Source organism: Arvicanthis niloticus, chromosome 17, assembly GCF_011762505.2.
Source record: "Arvicanthis niloticus isolate mArvNil1 chromosome 17, mArvNil1.pat.X, whole genome shotgun sequence".
NCBI classification, from domain to species: Eukaryota; Metazoa; Chordata; class Mammalia; order Rodentia; family Muridae; genus Arvicanthis; species Arvicanthis niloticus.
This window is the reverse complement of record NC_047674.1, coordinates 30,545,362-30,560,748: the sequence shown is the minus strand read 5'-3', so window position 1 is coordinate 30,560,748 and position 15,387 is coordinate 30,545,362. Positions and strand designations below refer to the sequence as shown.

The window sequence follows — 15,387 nt, the reverse complement described above, 5'->3', positions numbered from 1 at the left end:
AGCTGATGGGAAGTTGGGAGGTAAGACCATTTTGTCTCCTCTGGATGATGAGTGCCCTGACCAAGATGAAGCTCCCCTCCTTTGGGACCCCACGGCCTTATCACACTGCACACCTCACAGACTGGAGGCTTCTCAAGTGTGTGTTTCTGCCTCACATTCTTCCAAGTGAGGATGCTTAGCAGCCATGGGAGTAATTCCACAGGAGCCTTTGTCACCAAAGGAAGGTTGCACTTGACTTGGGGACTCATGTGTTTCCTCAGATGTGACCTTGAGGCCCTTCTCTTTAATATTGAGTGTATGAAAAATCCCACAGCCTTCAGAAGTGCTTGCCTTGTCTTTGACTTTTGTCTCAGGTTTCTTAAGTGAAGCAAGATAACCTGGGGGCTAAGAAGGTCTTGCAAGGGCCTAGAAACTTCCGCAGTAGAAAAGGATTAGTTGGGTTAGGCATCTCTTGGCCATTCAGAAATTCTTCCTTCAAGTGTGAGTTGAGGTCTCTCTTAGGAGGCTGCACTGGCAGAATCTGCCAAGGTTTCTCTCTACTTGCTAGTCAAGACCGTTGCCCCAAGCATTCTGCATCCCCTCACTTCTTGCTCACTGCCCCTTGAAGGGGCAAGAGGTTTGAGTAATTGTAGTCCTTTGGCATTCCTCTCTCCAGCCTCTTGGGAAAGCCAACAAAAGATAAAGTCTTTGCCAGCTGACAGTGGCACTCACAGCAGGGAAGGAAATTCAGGGCTCAGCACCCATGTCCAAGTCTGCAAACATCGCCCTCCCTCCCCACTCCCTGGTATGAAGCAGGAATGCTTGCTCAGCACCAGCATCTCTGAGTGGCCCCTCTTCCCTCTTCTCTTCCAGGTCTACCTCGGTCTCGGAGTCAGACCTGCCTTCCAGAGCTGCTGCGCTTTCTGGGACAGAATGTCCATGCACGCAAGAACAAGAATGTGGACATCCTCTGGCAAGCTGCTGAGGTACTCGTCATAGTGCAGAAGAGTTATGCTGTGCCTTCCAAGAGTCACTGTAGTGAAGACAAGTCAGGGAGGGGAGCACATATTCCTCTCACAAGAGCACAAGGAAAGGTCCTCACTGCATAAGTTCAGCAGTGCAGGAGGACACTGGACACCACTGCCCAGGTTCCTCCAACACCTGGTAGTAGACACAAGGGAAGGTCACTGCATAGGAAACATCACTGCATAGGAAAGGTCAGTGAATAGGAAAGGTCACTGTATTGTATAGGAAGTGTCACTGCCTAGGAAGCATCACTGCATAGTTTCAGTGGTGCTAGAGGACTCTGAGTACCATTGTCCAGGAGTTCATTCTGAAAGGGCTACCTAGATTCCCACAGAAGACATGGAATCTGTCCCTGGGGCATTTACCAGCTGGGCTGATGTGTTGTCTCCTAAGAAGCCTGTATAGCCATTTGATCCCAGCTGAGATTTTGGTACCTAGACTAGAGAGGTTCTGGGAGGGACCGACTGCTTCTTCGTGTTTGGAGAATTACTGTTCTGCATTGCTCTTCAGACTTCCTCATTGCCCAAGCACCTGCACTGCTAGTATTTTCTCAGAACTTTAGTCAGGGAATTCCAAGGCTGAGCAATTTCCTGATCAGTCCCTCACGTGCCCCTCATGCCCATGGCAGTGTGTCCTGGCCAGGTCTGGGATTCAGCAGTATGAAGCGCTCTCTCTGACACTGAACCTCCCTGCCTGGGTCTAAAGCAGCACAGGCAGATGCTGGTTTGACTCTAGCCACTCATACTGGTGGGAGATGCCACTGTCCGACAGGTTCTCCCAGCTCTGACTTCCATGGCAGCATATAGTCTCTGCCTGGCCTGGTGCTTGTTAGACCATTCCCAGTTGTTGTTAGACTCTGATTTAAGCTGCCTTTGTGGTGGCTGTTTTCTTAGACAAGCTTTGAGTTTGAGTTGCTAATAACCGTGGCTTCTGAGCTGCTGGTGAAATGCTTTAGAGAGCAGAGCTTCTCCTCTGCATATTGTCTCTTCATCTTCTACGATAGGCCAGCTGTAAGACCTTACCCTGTGGGAGGTGTGGGATGTGTCTGCCGTGGATCTTGTTCGTCTGGTTAGGCTGCCCTTTGAGCTTGTAATTATATTGTAGCTTGCTTTGAAACACTAAGTGACAAAAGTCTTAGCAAGATTCACAGACTGCATTTTCCCGTTTCTCTTAGTTTGCAGTCTGGTTTGGCACTATCAGGCTGGGCCCATCAAATGGGACAGAAACACAGAAGAAGAACGTTCCTTCTCTTGGATCTTTGCAGCAGAGCAGGGGGTGCCCCTTAATGTTAGTCTGAGGGAACTGCTATGAAGTAATAACCCCTTTCATAGGTGCCCTTGTGAACTTCTGAGAGCCAGCCTTTTCTGTGCAGCACAGTCCAGAGGGTGACAGACAGACAGATGCTGAGCAGTGGACTAGTGCCTTCCCTCGCTGATCCGTTCTTACAGTAGCATAGAGACTGATGGCTGTGCAGATGCACACACCCATGCATGTCACTGCTTAGAGACTGCACGCCACAGAATGATCATCAGTTAGATGTGGGGGCAGCTGACCTTTTCTGTCAAGTCAGAAAGCAGGCCTTCCAGTCCAGTTCTTTCTGTTTCTAGTAGAGCCCCAGTCATAGAAACATAGGTTCAGGGGAGCAGAGTTCCCATGGACTTTTGTATATTTCTTTTCATATCCCATCCTATATGATCATCTGTGGGTAACAGTGGGTATGGGGTAGCAAAGCCATGCCACTTAGAGACTGTGTTCCTCAAACCTGTTCTCTATCCCAGCTAGTCAGCTGAAAAACCCTGTCAGTTCTAGCCTATATAGGTGGGGAGACCTAGCCAGAGCTCCACAGCTAGCTGCAGACCTGGGCTGGGAACCTGGCACTGCAGATCCTGTGCCAGGGACTACTGTGTCTAGGAGACAGGAATCTAGGAACATATCTAGAAATTTAGACATGCCCCAGTGTTCTTGCGGTGGGAGAGGAGTTACACTGTTATGTCCGGGGACAGGGCCCCTGTGAGTGGCAGTAGCTTTCTCTGGCTGCATTATCCTATGCTCCCATTCCTTATGCCATGGAGGTGTAGCATGGCTTAGAAGAGATAGCTGGTAAGACAGAGCAAAACAGTGATGCCCAGAGGTCTCTATAGAAGGAATTGCCCTGGGAAAACACTCAAGTGTTTTAAGGGATGGGAGTGGGGGCCAGGTGAAGTTCAGGTGGAGTTAACTTAGGTTCTGATACCATCTCAGCAGGACACAAAGCTGGAGAGCCAGGAAGTCAGGCTAGGCATAGGCTTGGAGTTATTTTACTGTTGGTGTTCCTGCCAGACCTGTGGCAAGCTCCCTCCCTTGAAGGTGCTGCCTTTCTGCTTCTTTTCCCTCTCCTAAGAACCTGTTTCCTGCCACAGGTCTGTCGCCGCCTTAATGGGGTCCGATTCACCAGTTGCAAGAGTGCCAAGGACCGCACAGCCATGTCGGTGACCCTGGAACAGTGTCTGATCCTGCAGCATGAGCACGGCATGGCCCCGCAGGTCTTCACACAAGCCCTGGAGTGCATGCGCAGGTGAGTGAGGCTGCTCTCAGGCTGCATCTGCCCAGCCACTTGCTCTCCCTTTGCTGTGTAAACTGCAGATGAGCCATGCCTCTGCTCCACATGGGCCCCAGACTTCCGAACACTTGAGTTTGACCACTACTCACACTAACAGCCCTGTCAAACTCAGACAGTATTCTCTTAGAAGGCCGGGGGGACAAGCCAACACTCTTTGAGTAGAACTGAACTGACCCATGCTTGGGTCAGACCGTTCAGCAGTGATGGGGAGTCACCTGGCTTTGAGTGGGGTGTAGAGCCCGCGCTTTCTCAGCAGGCAGCTGCTTTTACATAGTATATTTGAATGCACTGTAAACTTCCGAACTCCAGGGAAGGAACTGTGTCTGCAGGTTGCACTGATTTGCTCTGCTACCTCTGTAGTAGTGGACAGAGATTGCTCTCATGAGCAAAATGTCCAGTGAGTGTTTTATGGTGATAGCTGTCTGTGTGCCCTGGCCACCTCCCCCTAATGATGTCCTGATTCTGAGGCAGCAGATGTGTTTGCAGAATGAAACCCAGAATTCAAATTGTCCTCTGTTGATGGATGCCTTGTTTCAAGCACTGCTGGGAAGCTCCCTACCCTGCATACCAAAAGAAAGGATAAGAAACCAGTCCTCCCGTCTCCTTTGATGTAGTCACCAATGCTGTTACAGTCTGTTTCCAACAGTCACTCTCCCAAGCGTTCTGCACCATCTGTCCTCTCACCGAGTCCTTAACACGTTTGATCCTCTTATCCTTTCTGTATGTTTCTGCGCTTGACCTTCTCACAACGCACAAGGGATGCCTGAGCTCCTGGCTCTTGATAGGAGCAAAACTGGCGTCATTCCATTCCTGTCTGTTTCCAAGTTCATTTAAACCTCTCTGTTAAAGCTACTCACTCCATGCCTCTGTCCCTGGTGATGAAAAGCAATGGAGTCTGTGTCCAGAATATCCGTACCTCTTTAGTCTCTACACCAAATGTGATCCTGGTCCTGAGGGTGGCAGCTATGATGCACCCCATTAATTGTGCAGTGAGGAGAAAGCCCAATCTAGTGAGCCACAGATGTCAACTACTGAGGATGTGAGGACAACAGACCGGGTCCCTGTGGTGGTTCAGCAAAGGCCAAGACCAGTGTCCTTCAAAGGCATACCCCAAGGGACCAACCACTATCTCCAATGGCACCCCCAACTATATCTCCCTCGTAATGCAATAAATTACGGCTCAGTCAGTGGGTTAATCTGTTGATAAATGCAAAGGCATCATGTCCCTGTCTCCTCTCAGTGGGGTGCACTAGCTGGGGCCCACAGCTGCCAGTAATGCCTGTGCAACAATTTAAACAGGGGCTGCTCTGACAGCCATCCACAGGGCGAGGACAAAATATAGACAAAATATAGGGAAGCTGGTTGCTGACTGTAACATGGATGGTCTCTGGTCTGCCTCCATTACCCTTTAGACTCTATTTATGGCATTCGAAGGCTCATTTAGGTTGCTTCCCCAGACTTTTATGAATTCCTCCTGAGTCTGATGATCCAAGTGTCACAATACCCCACTTTTTCAGTGCAAATTTCTGTGTGGCTCAGTTTCCTGCTGAGGTGACCAGAGAATCGAGTGGAAGGGAAGAGGCTTCCACTCACAGTCTGCAAGTTTCAGCTGGTTTGTTTTTTGACTGTGGTGAGGTTGGCTCCCAGCAGAAGGGCATGGCTGAGCACAGATGCTCACACAGAGCAGGGCCCAGGGAGCGATGGAGGCCTGGGACTAGACACACCTTTAAAGACTCATGCCTTTGCCCTTGCTCCAGGAAATAACCTCCCATCTACACTCTGGCAAGACACTCTTAACTAAACCGAGTGGGCCACATACAGAAGGAAGGCATGAAAGGAGGGGCGACTTTTGTGGAAGAAGCGTTCCTGTGGGAAGAGGGAGAAGCTTGGGGTAAAAATGACTAAAATTCATGATATAAGCATATGAACCTTCAAAACTAATCTAAGGGCTGTTGAGATGACTCAGTAGGTAAAGGGGCTTGCCACCAAGCATGATGACCTAGGTTTGATCACTGGGACTCATATGGTAGAAGGAGAGAACCAACTCTTGCAAGTCACACAGTGCCTCCTCCCAAGGCACATGCATATGCAACAAACAAATGTAACTTAAGATTTTAAAGAAACATACTTTACTCTGATCTGCACCTTCCAGCCAATCCCCGCCTTCCATAGTTACTGTCTCTCAATCTTAGTTTATTGACGGAGGCAGAGCCCTTGCTAGCCACTTCACAGAAGTGAGCATCTTTGCTCACTTTGAGCACTGCTTGCACTGGAGCCCAAGCCTTTGGTACATGACCCTTTGGTACAGGAGACCTTCAGAGCTGGACTGTAACATCCCATCTGACACGGCATTCCTTAGGTTACCCCTTTGTAGATGTCTAGGGATTTGAACACAGGCCAGTAAGTTGCACCTGCTCAGTGTCCTGGGGCATCATGTTGTTGACACTGTTGGCTCAGAGGCTGTTAAGTTAGGGCTGTTTGCTGTACTGTTTACAAAATAAGGCCCCCCAGATTGTGAAGAAGGAATGGCCTTCCTGGGAAATGAGCATTTTCCTGCTCTCTCTTCTCTATCTCATTCAGCCCACTTCCTGTCTATAACCACAGAATTTTTCGGAATCTAAAATCTCTACAGTAGGCACCTGGAAGTTTAAAGCTTATTTTTAGCAGCCACAAGACAAAGCCTCCATGTGTCCCACTGTTCTCAGCATTGTGCTTGCCACTCCCCTGCTGACCTTTGTAGATTACCCACATGGTGAGACAAGGTCTGTTAGTCACCTGCAAGCACTATGACCACAGTGGCGACCAGCCCTGCAGCACACAGAGCCCTAAAGACAGCAGGGGTGTGTCCCTGAAGCGCCTGAGTAAAGGAGTGCATTTGCCTCTCTTGCTGTCTCACCTGTGCCTTATCAGATGCAATAGTAAACTCTCGAGGCAGGAGTCGTAGCTGACTCTGTGCTGACGTCTGGGGGCACCCACAGGGGTGTGTGTGTGTGTGTGCAGAAACGTGTGCTCGGACATGCACACATGTACCTACATCCACACCCCCTCACACACACACATAGACACAAGTGTGCATGGTAGAAGTAACAATAATAATTGATCTGTAGTGGCTGCCCATATGTGCAACATGAATTCTGTTCTAGGGCCCATTTCAAGCCCCAAGTATATATGAATGTGAAGTTGGGTCTGATTTCACCTACTCAGTTCCTATAAGCCATGTGGGCTCGGCTCAGCACCCACCTGGCTGAGGCTGAGCATAAGGCAGACAGAAGTGGCCCTCTGTCCCATGTTAGGAACTGAAATGCTCAAACAGTAGACCCTCCTGGGCAGCCACAGTGGCCCACCAAGCAGCCCTGGCAGACATTGTGATCATCAGTCAGTGCTTGCCAGCTTGCACAGTGTCCCCTAATTTTCACAGGGGTGTCTTGAGCCCCTGCCTGCTCACGTGCACGCTGTAGTCTCAGAGTGCCGGCCATGTCCTGAGAATGGGGTGTGCGTCAGTGTTGCAGTTTGCTAGGGGTGTTGCTCCTCAGTCCTGTAGTTCCAGATGCCACCCAACCTCAAAAGCTCTTTCACTTCGTTGGTACTAGGGCTTGAGCTCAAGGCCCAGTGCCAGTTAGCATCCTTTACCATTGATCTACAGTCAGCCTCCAGGACACTGTTTCTTTAGCACTGAAAGAAGGAAAATTCCAAATTTCCATTGTGAATTTGGTTGACTGTATTTTGAAGGATCATCTTCTAGCACAGTCCATTACAAAGTCGGGGACAGGATTTTGTCACCCCTCTGACACTGAGACTCGAGGCAGGTATGAGAGGACGCAGCCCTCGATTGACACCTAGGTAAAATGACTTTGTACCCACCCAGGCGTCTGTGAGAAGGTCAAACCCCATGGTTCTTCATGTTCAGCTTGCTTCTCAGAAACGCTCACCTGCAGCATGTGGGGCATGGCGGGCGGGCGGGCGGCGGGCGGGCGGCATGAAGCTGTGCTTGGCCCGCTGAGAGAGGGTAAGTGAACATGGACAACCATCCTCCAGCCTGCGTGTGTTTACTTTGGTGGATGCAGGATTCTTTTCTTATCTTCACTTCTCTTCTCTCCTTCTCTTCCTGTGACTGTGCTGGTTCTGTTTGGTCTTCTGTCCACACTTCTCTGCATCTCCTTTTTCTTTCTGTTGTGGCTCATTCCATTTTTTTTTTTTAAATCTTATCTTTTGGTTCTCTTTCTACCCATACTTTTGGGTAAAACCCATTGCATGTATCTTTTTCTTTCTTTTCCTCTTTCTTTTCTTTTTTCCTTTTCTTTTCCTTTCTCCCAACTTTTTCCTTTTCACAGCATTGGAACACGGGAGGTAGTCACCCAGAAGAACTTGAGCGGCCTGGTGCCCATCCGAGACTTAAGGCTAGACCCCAGCCTCCTTTGTTCCATTCCTTTATTAGCTCTGAGCCCCAATTTACTGATTGTGTGGCTCTTTCTGAGCATAGCGTACCTGGTGACCAAATTGCGTTGCAAATAGATATCATTATGAAAACTTAGTCACAAGACAGACAAGAGTGCCCCAATATGTCCAGCCACTGTGTACCAAACTGGACAGAAGGAAGGTGTCAAAGCAAGGTCTGCCAAGAAATATGCCTTACAGTTTGACGTTCTGTTCTTCTGAATTGTATATACCTGCCAAATTCTTTCATCAAGAGGACTCGTTTATTTCAATTGTGTAGCGTCTTCAGTGCTTGTAACATGTTCTTCTGGTGCCTGTGACTGCAATATTTAGCTGGCCTGGGATTACTTGTACCAAATATCTTCTAATGTATAACTGTTTATTACCTGTACATCTTGTGTGCCCTGTTCCAAGAGGAAGGGATGCTGTCTGAAAAGAATTTGTATATTTGATACGATTCCTTAAATGTATCGCTAACCTTCCTTGCCTTTTGATGAGAAAAAGATGCTTATCAACTTGTTTATTTAGATGCCCCATGTAATCGACCTGTACTTCCTGCTTACCTTTCAAAGCATAGTCCTGGGAGTGCAATAGCAAATAGTTTGCAGAGTCACACTTGTTTGCTTCTGTTTCTTTCCACTTGGTGACGACACAGCTGTAGATACAGGAGCACATGCTGCCCAGTCCAGCACATCACATGTTGCATGTGACTTCAAGGTTGTTCTTAATACAAATACTAGTGAGGGGTATATACTTTTTTTTGAAATAACATTTTTTAATTCAAATACTGTATGTTTAATTCCAGATAAAGTCTAGATATCTTTTTTCTTTTACTAATAAAATAAGGTTAATAATGAACAAAAAAATCAAAATGTTCTTAAAAAATGAGGTGTTAAGTTTTGGCAGTTGTGAGACTTGGAGCTTTGAGGAGGAGAGACCCTCTGGGTTTGCCACTGTTGCTCATAATTTTATCACGGGACTGCTCCTAAAACAGGATGACTAGTAACCCTGACATTTACATGTAGCAGAGAGCAATTGTCCTCTGTAAAAGTAACCAAGTCTCCTAGGAATCAATCCATGAGCCTTGTGTAATACACAGTGAATGGCTTCTCCGTTGTCTGGTTCATATTAGGTCATGTTTCCAATTTTGACCTCTAGTTGGATGAAAGGAATTTTTTTTTTCTTGAATCTGGTGGAAAACCTGGAGTGACTTAGAGGAGCCAGAGTTTCTAGTACTTAATATTCTCATGTTCCCAAACCCACCCACCATAAATCTAGCTCTCCCCAAGACTTCTTGACCATAGTTGGAGGATTTTCTCTGGTTTGGATTCCTCTAAAAGAGTATGGTCTAGGAGTTGCAGAAGCAGTTAGTAGTGAATACCAGATGCCAGAATCTGTAAATTGGGCTGAGTAAGCCTGTCCTTCTTTGCAGATCTGAGCACTGCAGGATCACCAGGGCAGGCCTCACCTCTGTGTCTCCACATAAGCAGGTCTATGTGTCTCTCCTAGTATAAGCATGGTGACAGCTCTGTGGCATCTTTCAGTTTAGTGTCTCACCCATTGCCAGCTGACATAAGTCACTAGACAGTCAATGATTCTTTGAAAGGAGTACTTGACAGGTTGCCCTTCCTCAAAGCATGTGCTTCAAGCCTCTAAGACCATCTTGTTTGCTTCATTTGAGTAGAGGAGAAAGAGCCCATAGCCTCCTTCCATCTGCATTCCACAGCCTCCCATTCCATGCTCCTGGTCGATATCCTCCTGATACCATGGAGGTATCTCAGGAAGGCATCATTTCCAGGGTTGTGCTGCGGCCAAGCAGAGAGAGACCATAGACGGGGGGGGGGGGGGGGGGGGGGTCTATAGAGTAACTACAGAAACAACGCCCTCTGTTCCCTAGGGACCAGGATGTCCATAGCTCTTTGCAGGGACTCTTTCTCTGGACCATTATGCAGCAAAGAGGAGCAGTGGCTGGTTAGAAAAATCCCCACCCCCAATCCTGGGCAAGGGGACTCCTGACAGGACTCCATGGTCTGTTGTGCCGGCCACCCTTCTGTTCTATAGGGCCTCAGCTAAGGGGATAAATGGGTCAGAAAAGCAAGCAGTGGGGTTCCTTGTTCCTCTTCCAGGGCCGAGCAGAAACAGTGCCCCAAAGGCTGGCTTTGGGAGTAAAGCCCAGCACTGGGCTTTGAGATTTGCATTTCCTTTTTCTTCTAACATACTAGGGAGGCCAGGAGACCAGCCTGCAGCATGCTCTTCTCTCATGCTGTGTTTTAACATGAAATCAAGCTAAATATATATTCAGAATCTTGTCTACTTCAGCAAGAAACGAGGAGAAAGCAGATGGAGAGAAGCTCCAAGCTAGGTCCCTGTTAGTGCTGGGTGATGGCCTCTGTGTTGCTTCTCAGTAACCCTGAGCTGTGGGTGGAGACAGCCAGTGAGTGTTGCCTCTTCTGCAGTCAGCAGCCTTGGGCATAGAGAACCAGATTCACAAGGATTTCTTGTCAGGGCGCCCATAGGAAATGGCTGTGTGAGTTCTCTGAGCTAGGCTGACTGGCACTGCTCCCCATGTGACATTCAGGCTGAGACACTGAAACAGGGACATCTTTCCACACAGTCACCCCCACCCCCACTGCTGTAGCATGGCCGAAACATGGGGCTTTTAGATGAACTCTAAAGTGGGAAGTCCCCAGAAAAGTAAAAGCAGAGGTGTTTAGGATTGTCCTTTATAGTTTCCATTCAGATATCCAAAGTTGATGTCCTTAGAATGAGGTAATGTTTGAGATAACAAAAAATAATCAGTAGTTATACAATAATGAAATTTTTATTGCTAAAATCTTCTGGAAACCTTGTCCCATATTATTGCCCCTAAAGACACTGTAGCAGTGTTGTCAGTGAAGGTGTTCTGCCTTGGGTCACCATGCTGGACTCTGAAGACCTTGTCCCAAGGCTTCCAGCCAGGTCATGGACACCTGCAGATCATGCTGGTAGTGGTAGCATGCAGAACAGGCATGCCAGACAGCCAGACGTAAACACAGGTTTAAAGGCATAATCTAAATTGTAAGTTCATATATTCATGTACAATGTATACAGCCAGCTAAATGCAGTATTAGCTCCTTCCATGTGTGAGTTCACAGACTGTCAAAGTTTATGTTATTGTTGGGCATTTATTGGGTAGGGTGGGTTTGAGGACCCTTCTGTATAAATGCAGAAGCCATATGTGAGTAGGGAACTTCCAAAGACCACAATAAATCCACTGTGCACAGGGGCTTGCAGCTCTGCTGTAAATACATTTCTATTTTATCCAGTTCCTGAACGTTCAGCAGATGCTGTCTTTGGCTCTGGGTGGCCCAGGCTTTGCTCAGCTGACACTTGCGGCCTAGGGCTTGAGGCTCTGGAACAAAGAGATGTGCACGTGTGTGGCTGAAGCAGTCTGCAACTGAGGCAGGTGCTTTTATAACCTTCCTGTCCTCATTCTCTTTGAATAAACATTACTGCCTCGCAGAAAACTTCCTGACATATTCTTAATAGGGGGACTATCATTTTTATTGTGAGAGGCTTGAGCTCCTATTTAAAAAAAAAAATGTATGCCCTGTGGTCTCCATAGAATTTGAAATACTTTTTTCAAACCACTGCTTCTTGGTAACTGCAAATTTTAGATCTCAGAAGGGATTTTTTTACTGAACTTGATAACTGCTTGATTTCATTGCTACTCTGTGAACATTATAAAAACAGTAACTTCACTGTGCAGACACATTCAGATTCAGCATCACTTCCGGCTGTTAGTGGTATGCCCACCCCAGAGCTTTGCCCAGAGAACTCCCTTGACGTTCCTCTGTGGCTTCCCTGGCTCCTTGTCCTTTGGGGTACCATTTGTTTTGCCCCTGGGTTGCTATGACATCCCTCCAATCAAGTGCAGCTGGGATTCATGTTGGTGGTGAGTTCTCCAAGGGCAGAGCAGCTGTGGGCTCACTTGGGGGCTCAGTGGTGCTTGTACAAGAAGTGGCCACAATGGAAGCAGCCCACATGGAGAGTGGTGGCGACTGACCCCCTAGAGATCAGTAAAGGCATCACAGAACATCAGCCTGATAGCCATGAGGACCCATTCTGCAGACAGCACATGGGCCTAGATGGGTGCTTTGCACTTGAACGACTGCCCCTAGGTGGAGACAGATTGGCCACAGCAGCCTCCTCAGCCAGATGGTTTTTGGTACCTGTTGAATTCTACAAGGAAAATCAGCATGTGGAGTTTGCAGTGGTCACAGCTTTTGCTAACATACAAAAGGTACAGTGTTTCAGAAGCCATGCTAAGAGTCAAATATCCACATTCATTCCGTTTGGTGTCTAACAGTCTTTGAGCCGCAGGTTATGCTAGAACCCAGATAACCAAACCCGAGATACACGCAAAATCATGTATTTTTAAAGAATTGTGTCTGCTTAGATACAACATGTCTCTGGAACTGCCAGCCCACAGCTGCATCTAGCATGTGTCCGTCTCTGTGCTTCTTAGCTGCTTCGTTCAGAACCACCATCTTACGTGTGTGCTTGTTGTAAATGAGTCCAGCAGCCATTTTAATTAATCCTTTTTTAATGCTATGGAAATAATCAGTTCATTTCATCTTAGTTTAAGTCTTTTCTTTTTTCCTTTTTTACTGCTGTCATTTCTTGTGCTTGTTTTTCCCCAGTGAGGGTTGTCGGCGAGAAAACACAATGAAGAATGTTGGAAGTCGCAAATATGCATTTAACTCCCTGCAGCTGAAGGCCTTCCCCAAGCATTACAGGCCTCCAGAAGGGACTTACGGAAAAGTTGAGACATGAACACACGGTTTCCTCTAATTAGCTGTTATGTAATCAATGTGGGTCCCTGTAGTTGTCACATACGATTCTTCAAGAAGACCTGAAGGATTGCTTTTTATTTTTGTGTTTTTAAAGACGTGTCACTGAACAGTCTATGGAGCATGATTTTGTGCTGGAATCTGTAGGGTCACATGTGGGTCAATAGTGTGGATACTACCAGCAGCTCTCAACAACAGCTTTCAGCTGAAACTATACAGTTAGTGTCATAGTTCCTAGATGCCAGCTAGGTCTGCCTAAAACTCCAGCAGACTTCCATATCAGATATCCACTTAGGCACTGCTCACCCTGGTTATTCTTCAAGTCAGTAACTCACAAGTGAACATTGACTTAAAGTCTACTTTCAAAAATACTGAATATAAAACAGGAAGGACCTACCCCCTTACACTTCAGGTCCCAGGTAGAGCAGTAGATGTTAACTTAGCTTGGGGAAAAGCACCTCCAGGCTATGAGAGAGGCTGGTTCTAGTGGCCCTCAAAGGCTACCACTCTGTGAAACCAAAGTGGAAGGAAAGCTTGGTTGGTCACACCAGGAGCTCATACACCCAGAGCCACACTGTTCCGGCCCCTCACAAGTCATAGATGAGGGTCTGCTTGAGATGTAAAGCCAGCTGTAAGGTCCCTGGTCTCTGCCCCCCCCCCCCCCCCATGCTCCATGTATGTTTAGCTCCACCCCACAGGGTGTATCTCCCTTTGTTCTCTGGCAATCAGGACCTTCAGTGTGGCTTGTCAGGTGTCTGAGAGACAACTCTCCAGGTGGGAACTTAGGGCCAGAGAGACAGTAGAAACTTAGACATTTTCAGAATAAACGTCCTGGGGGCTTTGTAATAGTCTTCTAGAAGACCGTAAATCATGTTTGAATGTCTAGAGAAAGTGTCTTAGTTTCTGCTTTGCAATAATGGTTACAGTCCCCCTCCTGTTTCATAGCTATTGAGAAATAGTTAAAACTGTCCCCTACCTTGAGAGTCTGAGAGGAGCTCATGGGACAGGAACTCGAGGGATTTTATAGACAGTTTAGTCTGCTCATCTTTTATGAGGTGATGGTGAGTCTTATCTGCACATGGCAGATTTTTTTTTCTTAGAGATTTATATGTTTTGTAAGTTCTGTTCATCGTCGTAATTCTGTTTACATGTTATTTAAAAGGCTGTAAAAAAGTGTATACGGACTGTATTCATGCTACCAATACTAATGATCCGTGACCGCCATGGGATTGTTAGAGATGTCTAGCTAACTTTCTTTTGGCTCCTTTAGAAACAGGTCACAGCTTGGATCTGGGACATTTGAGGCATAGACAGGACTAGTCTTGGCAAGAGACAGGGAGGGTGCAGGCATCCCTCTACCAGTGTGCAGACAGCCTCCTGTGTCCTGGTGCCTACTGGGAGGAAGATGTACTCTGCTAAGGGGTGGTGTGGCTCGCTGCCCCACCCTCTAGGCAGGGCACTGTGGAAGGTGAGTGGCCAGGAAGTTCTCTTAACCCTCCACTCAGGTCTGCTCTGCTGGCATCAGTTGTCCTGAAGCCTTGGGCCCTGATCAGGCCTGGTCAACGGTGGCTGAGTCTCAGTGAGGCTGGCTGAGCCTTTTAACCCTTCGTTGGTTCATTTACTCTTAGGTTTTAGGTTTTTTGTTTGTTTTTTCACATTATGATATCACTGCCTTTTAAAACTATTTCTTCAGATTTTAGAATGAAATGTTTCCTGTGTTCTCCAGCTTTCCGTTCTGTCCAAAGGGCATTTGACCTGTCCACACTTACAAAGGGAACAGGAAGCTGACTCAGCTGTTGGCTTCTGCATGTGAATTACTTTCCCAGTTTCTGTTTTATAATATGAATCACTGTAAAACTCTAAGACTTGGCTAATCACAGAAAAGATTGTGGCTTTAGTGTTTTCTCTGAAGGCATTGTGACTGGTTTCCAGAGCATCACAGATGCCCCAGAAGGGTCCTCTCACACAGCATGGGCTCAGCAAGCTCCTGGGCTGTGCACAGGGGCCTAGTTGTTCCCTGTAGGAAAAAAACAGTTTTACAGATGGCCCATCCAGCATCTGTCCCCATTTAAAGGAACGTGTCGTGTCTGGACAGCTGGGAATGCCGTGGATCCTGTCAGAGCTCCTGCAGCACCGCTGCCTTTACTGTCCTTTAAAGATGTAAAAATGTTGTACAGTACTATTTTATCTCCCGACACTTGTATTTGCTCAGCTTAGTGCATTTAAATACTTTTATTTATTTATTTGTTTGAACAGTATTAATATATATGAACATATAGTCTCTGTTTTATATATTCTTAGCTTATTAAAAGCCATGTATGCTGTAAATGTGCTTGTCTTTAGAATGGTAAATAATAAAAACTGACAAGAACATTAAACTCCGTCTCACTTGATTCAGTCTCCTATACTGGAAGGATGTCCTCCGGTCGGTGCCGGTCTGGTGGTCATGCCTGGGCTTGGGGGCCAGGAGTCATAAGCTTGCAAGTGGGGGTCAGGAGAGAGTACAGTCTTTTTAAA

The 15,387-nt window shown here is 47.2% G+C and overlaps 1 protein-coding gene across 14 annotated transcripts in view; it reads left to right on the top strand.

The window, feature by feature from the left end:
• The window catches only part of Inpp4a (inositol polyphosphate-4-phosphatase type I A), a 126,823-nt gene extending 111,575 nt beyond the window's left edge, over positions 1-15,248 (top strand). For 7 of the 14 annotated variants that reach the window (XM_076915046.1, XM_076915048.1, XM_076915052.1 and 4 more), the window contains 3 exons: positions 853-965; positions 3,405-3,559; positions 7,936-8,260. In XM_076915046.1, the coding sequence (XP_076771161.1) occupies positions 853-965; positions 3,405-3,559; positions 7,936-8,116 (449 nt within the window). In that variant the 3' untranslated portion in view covers positions 8,117-8,260. Of the gene's footprint in view, positions 1-852; positions 966-3,404; positions 3,560-7,935; positions 8,261-12,720 lie in introns of those variants that run through there. The other 7 variants (XM_034521195.2, XM_034521193.2, XM_034521194.2 and 4 more) reach the window with 2 other exon arrangements.
• The last annotated feature ends 139 nt before the right edge of the window (positions 15,249-15,387 follow it).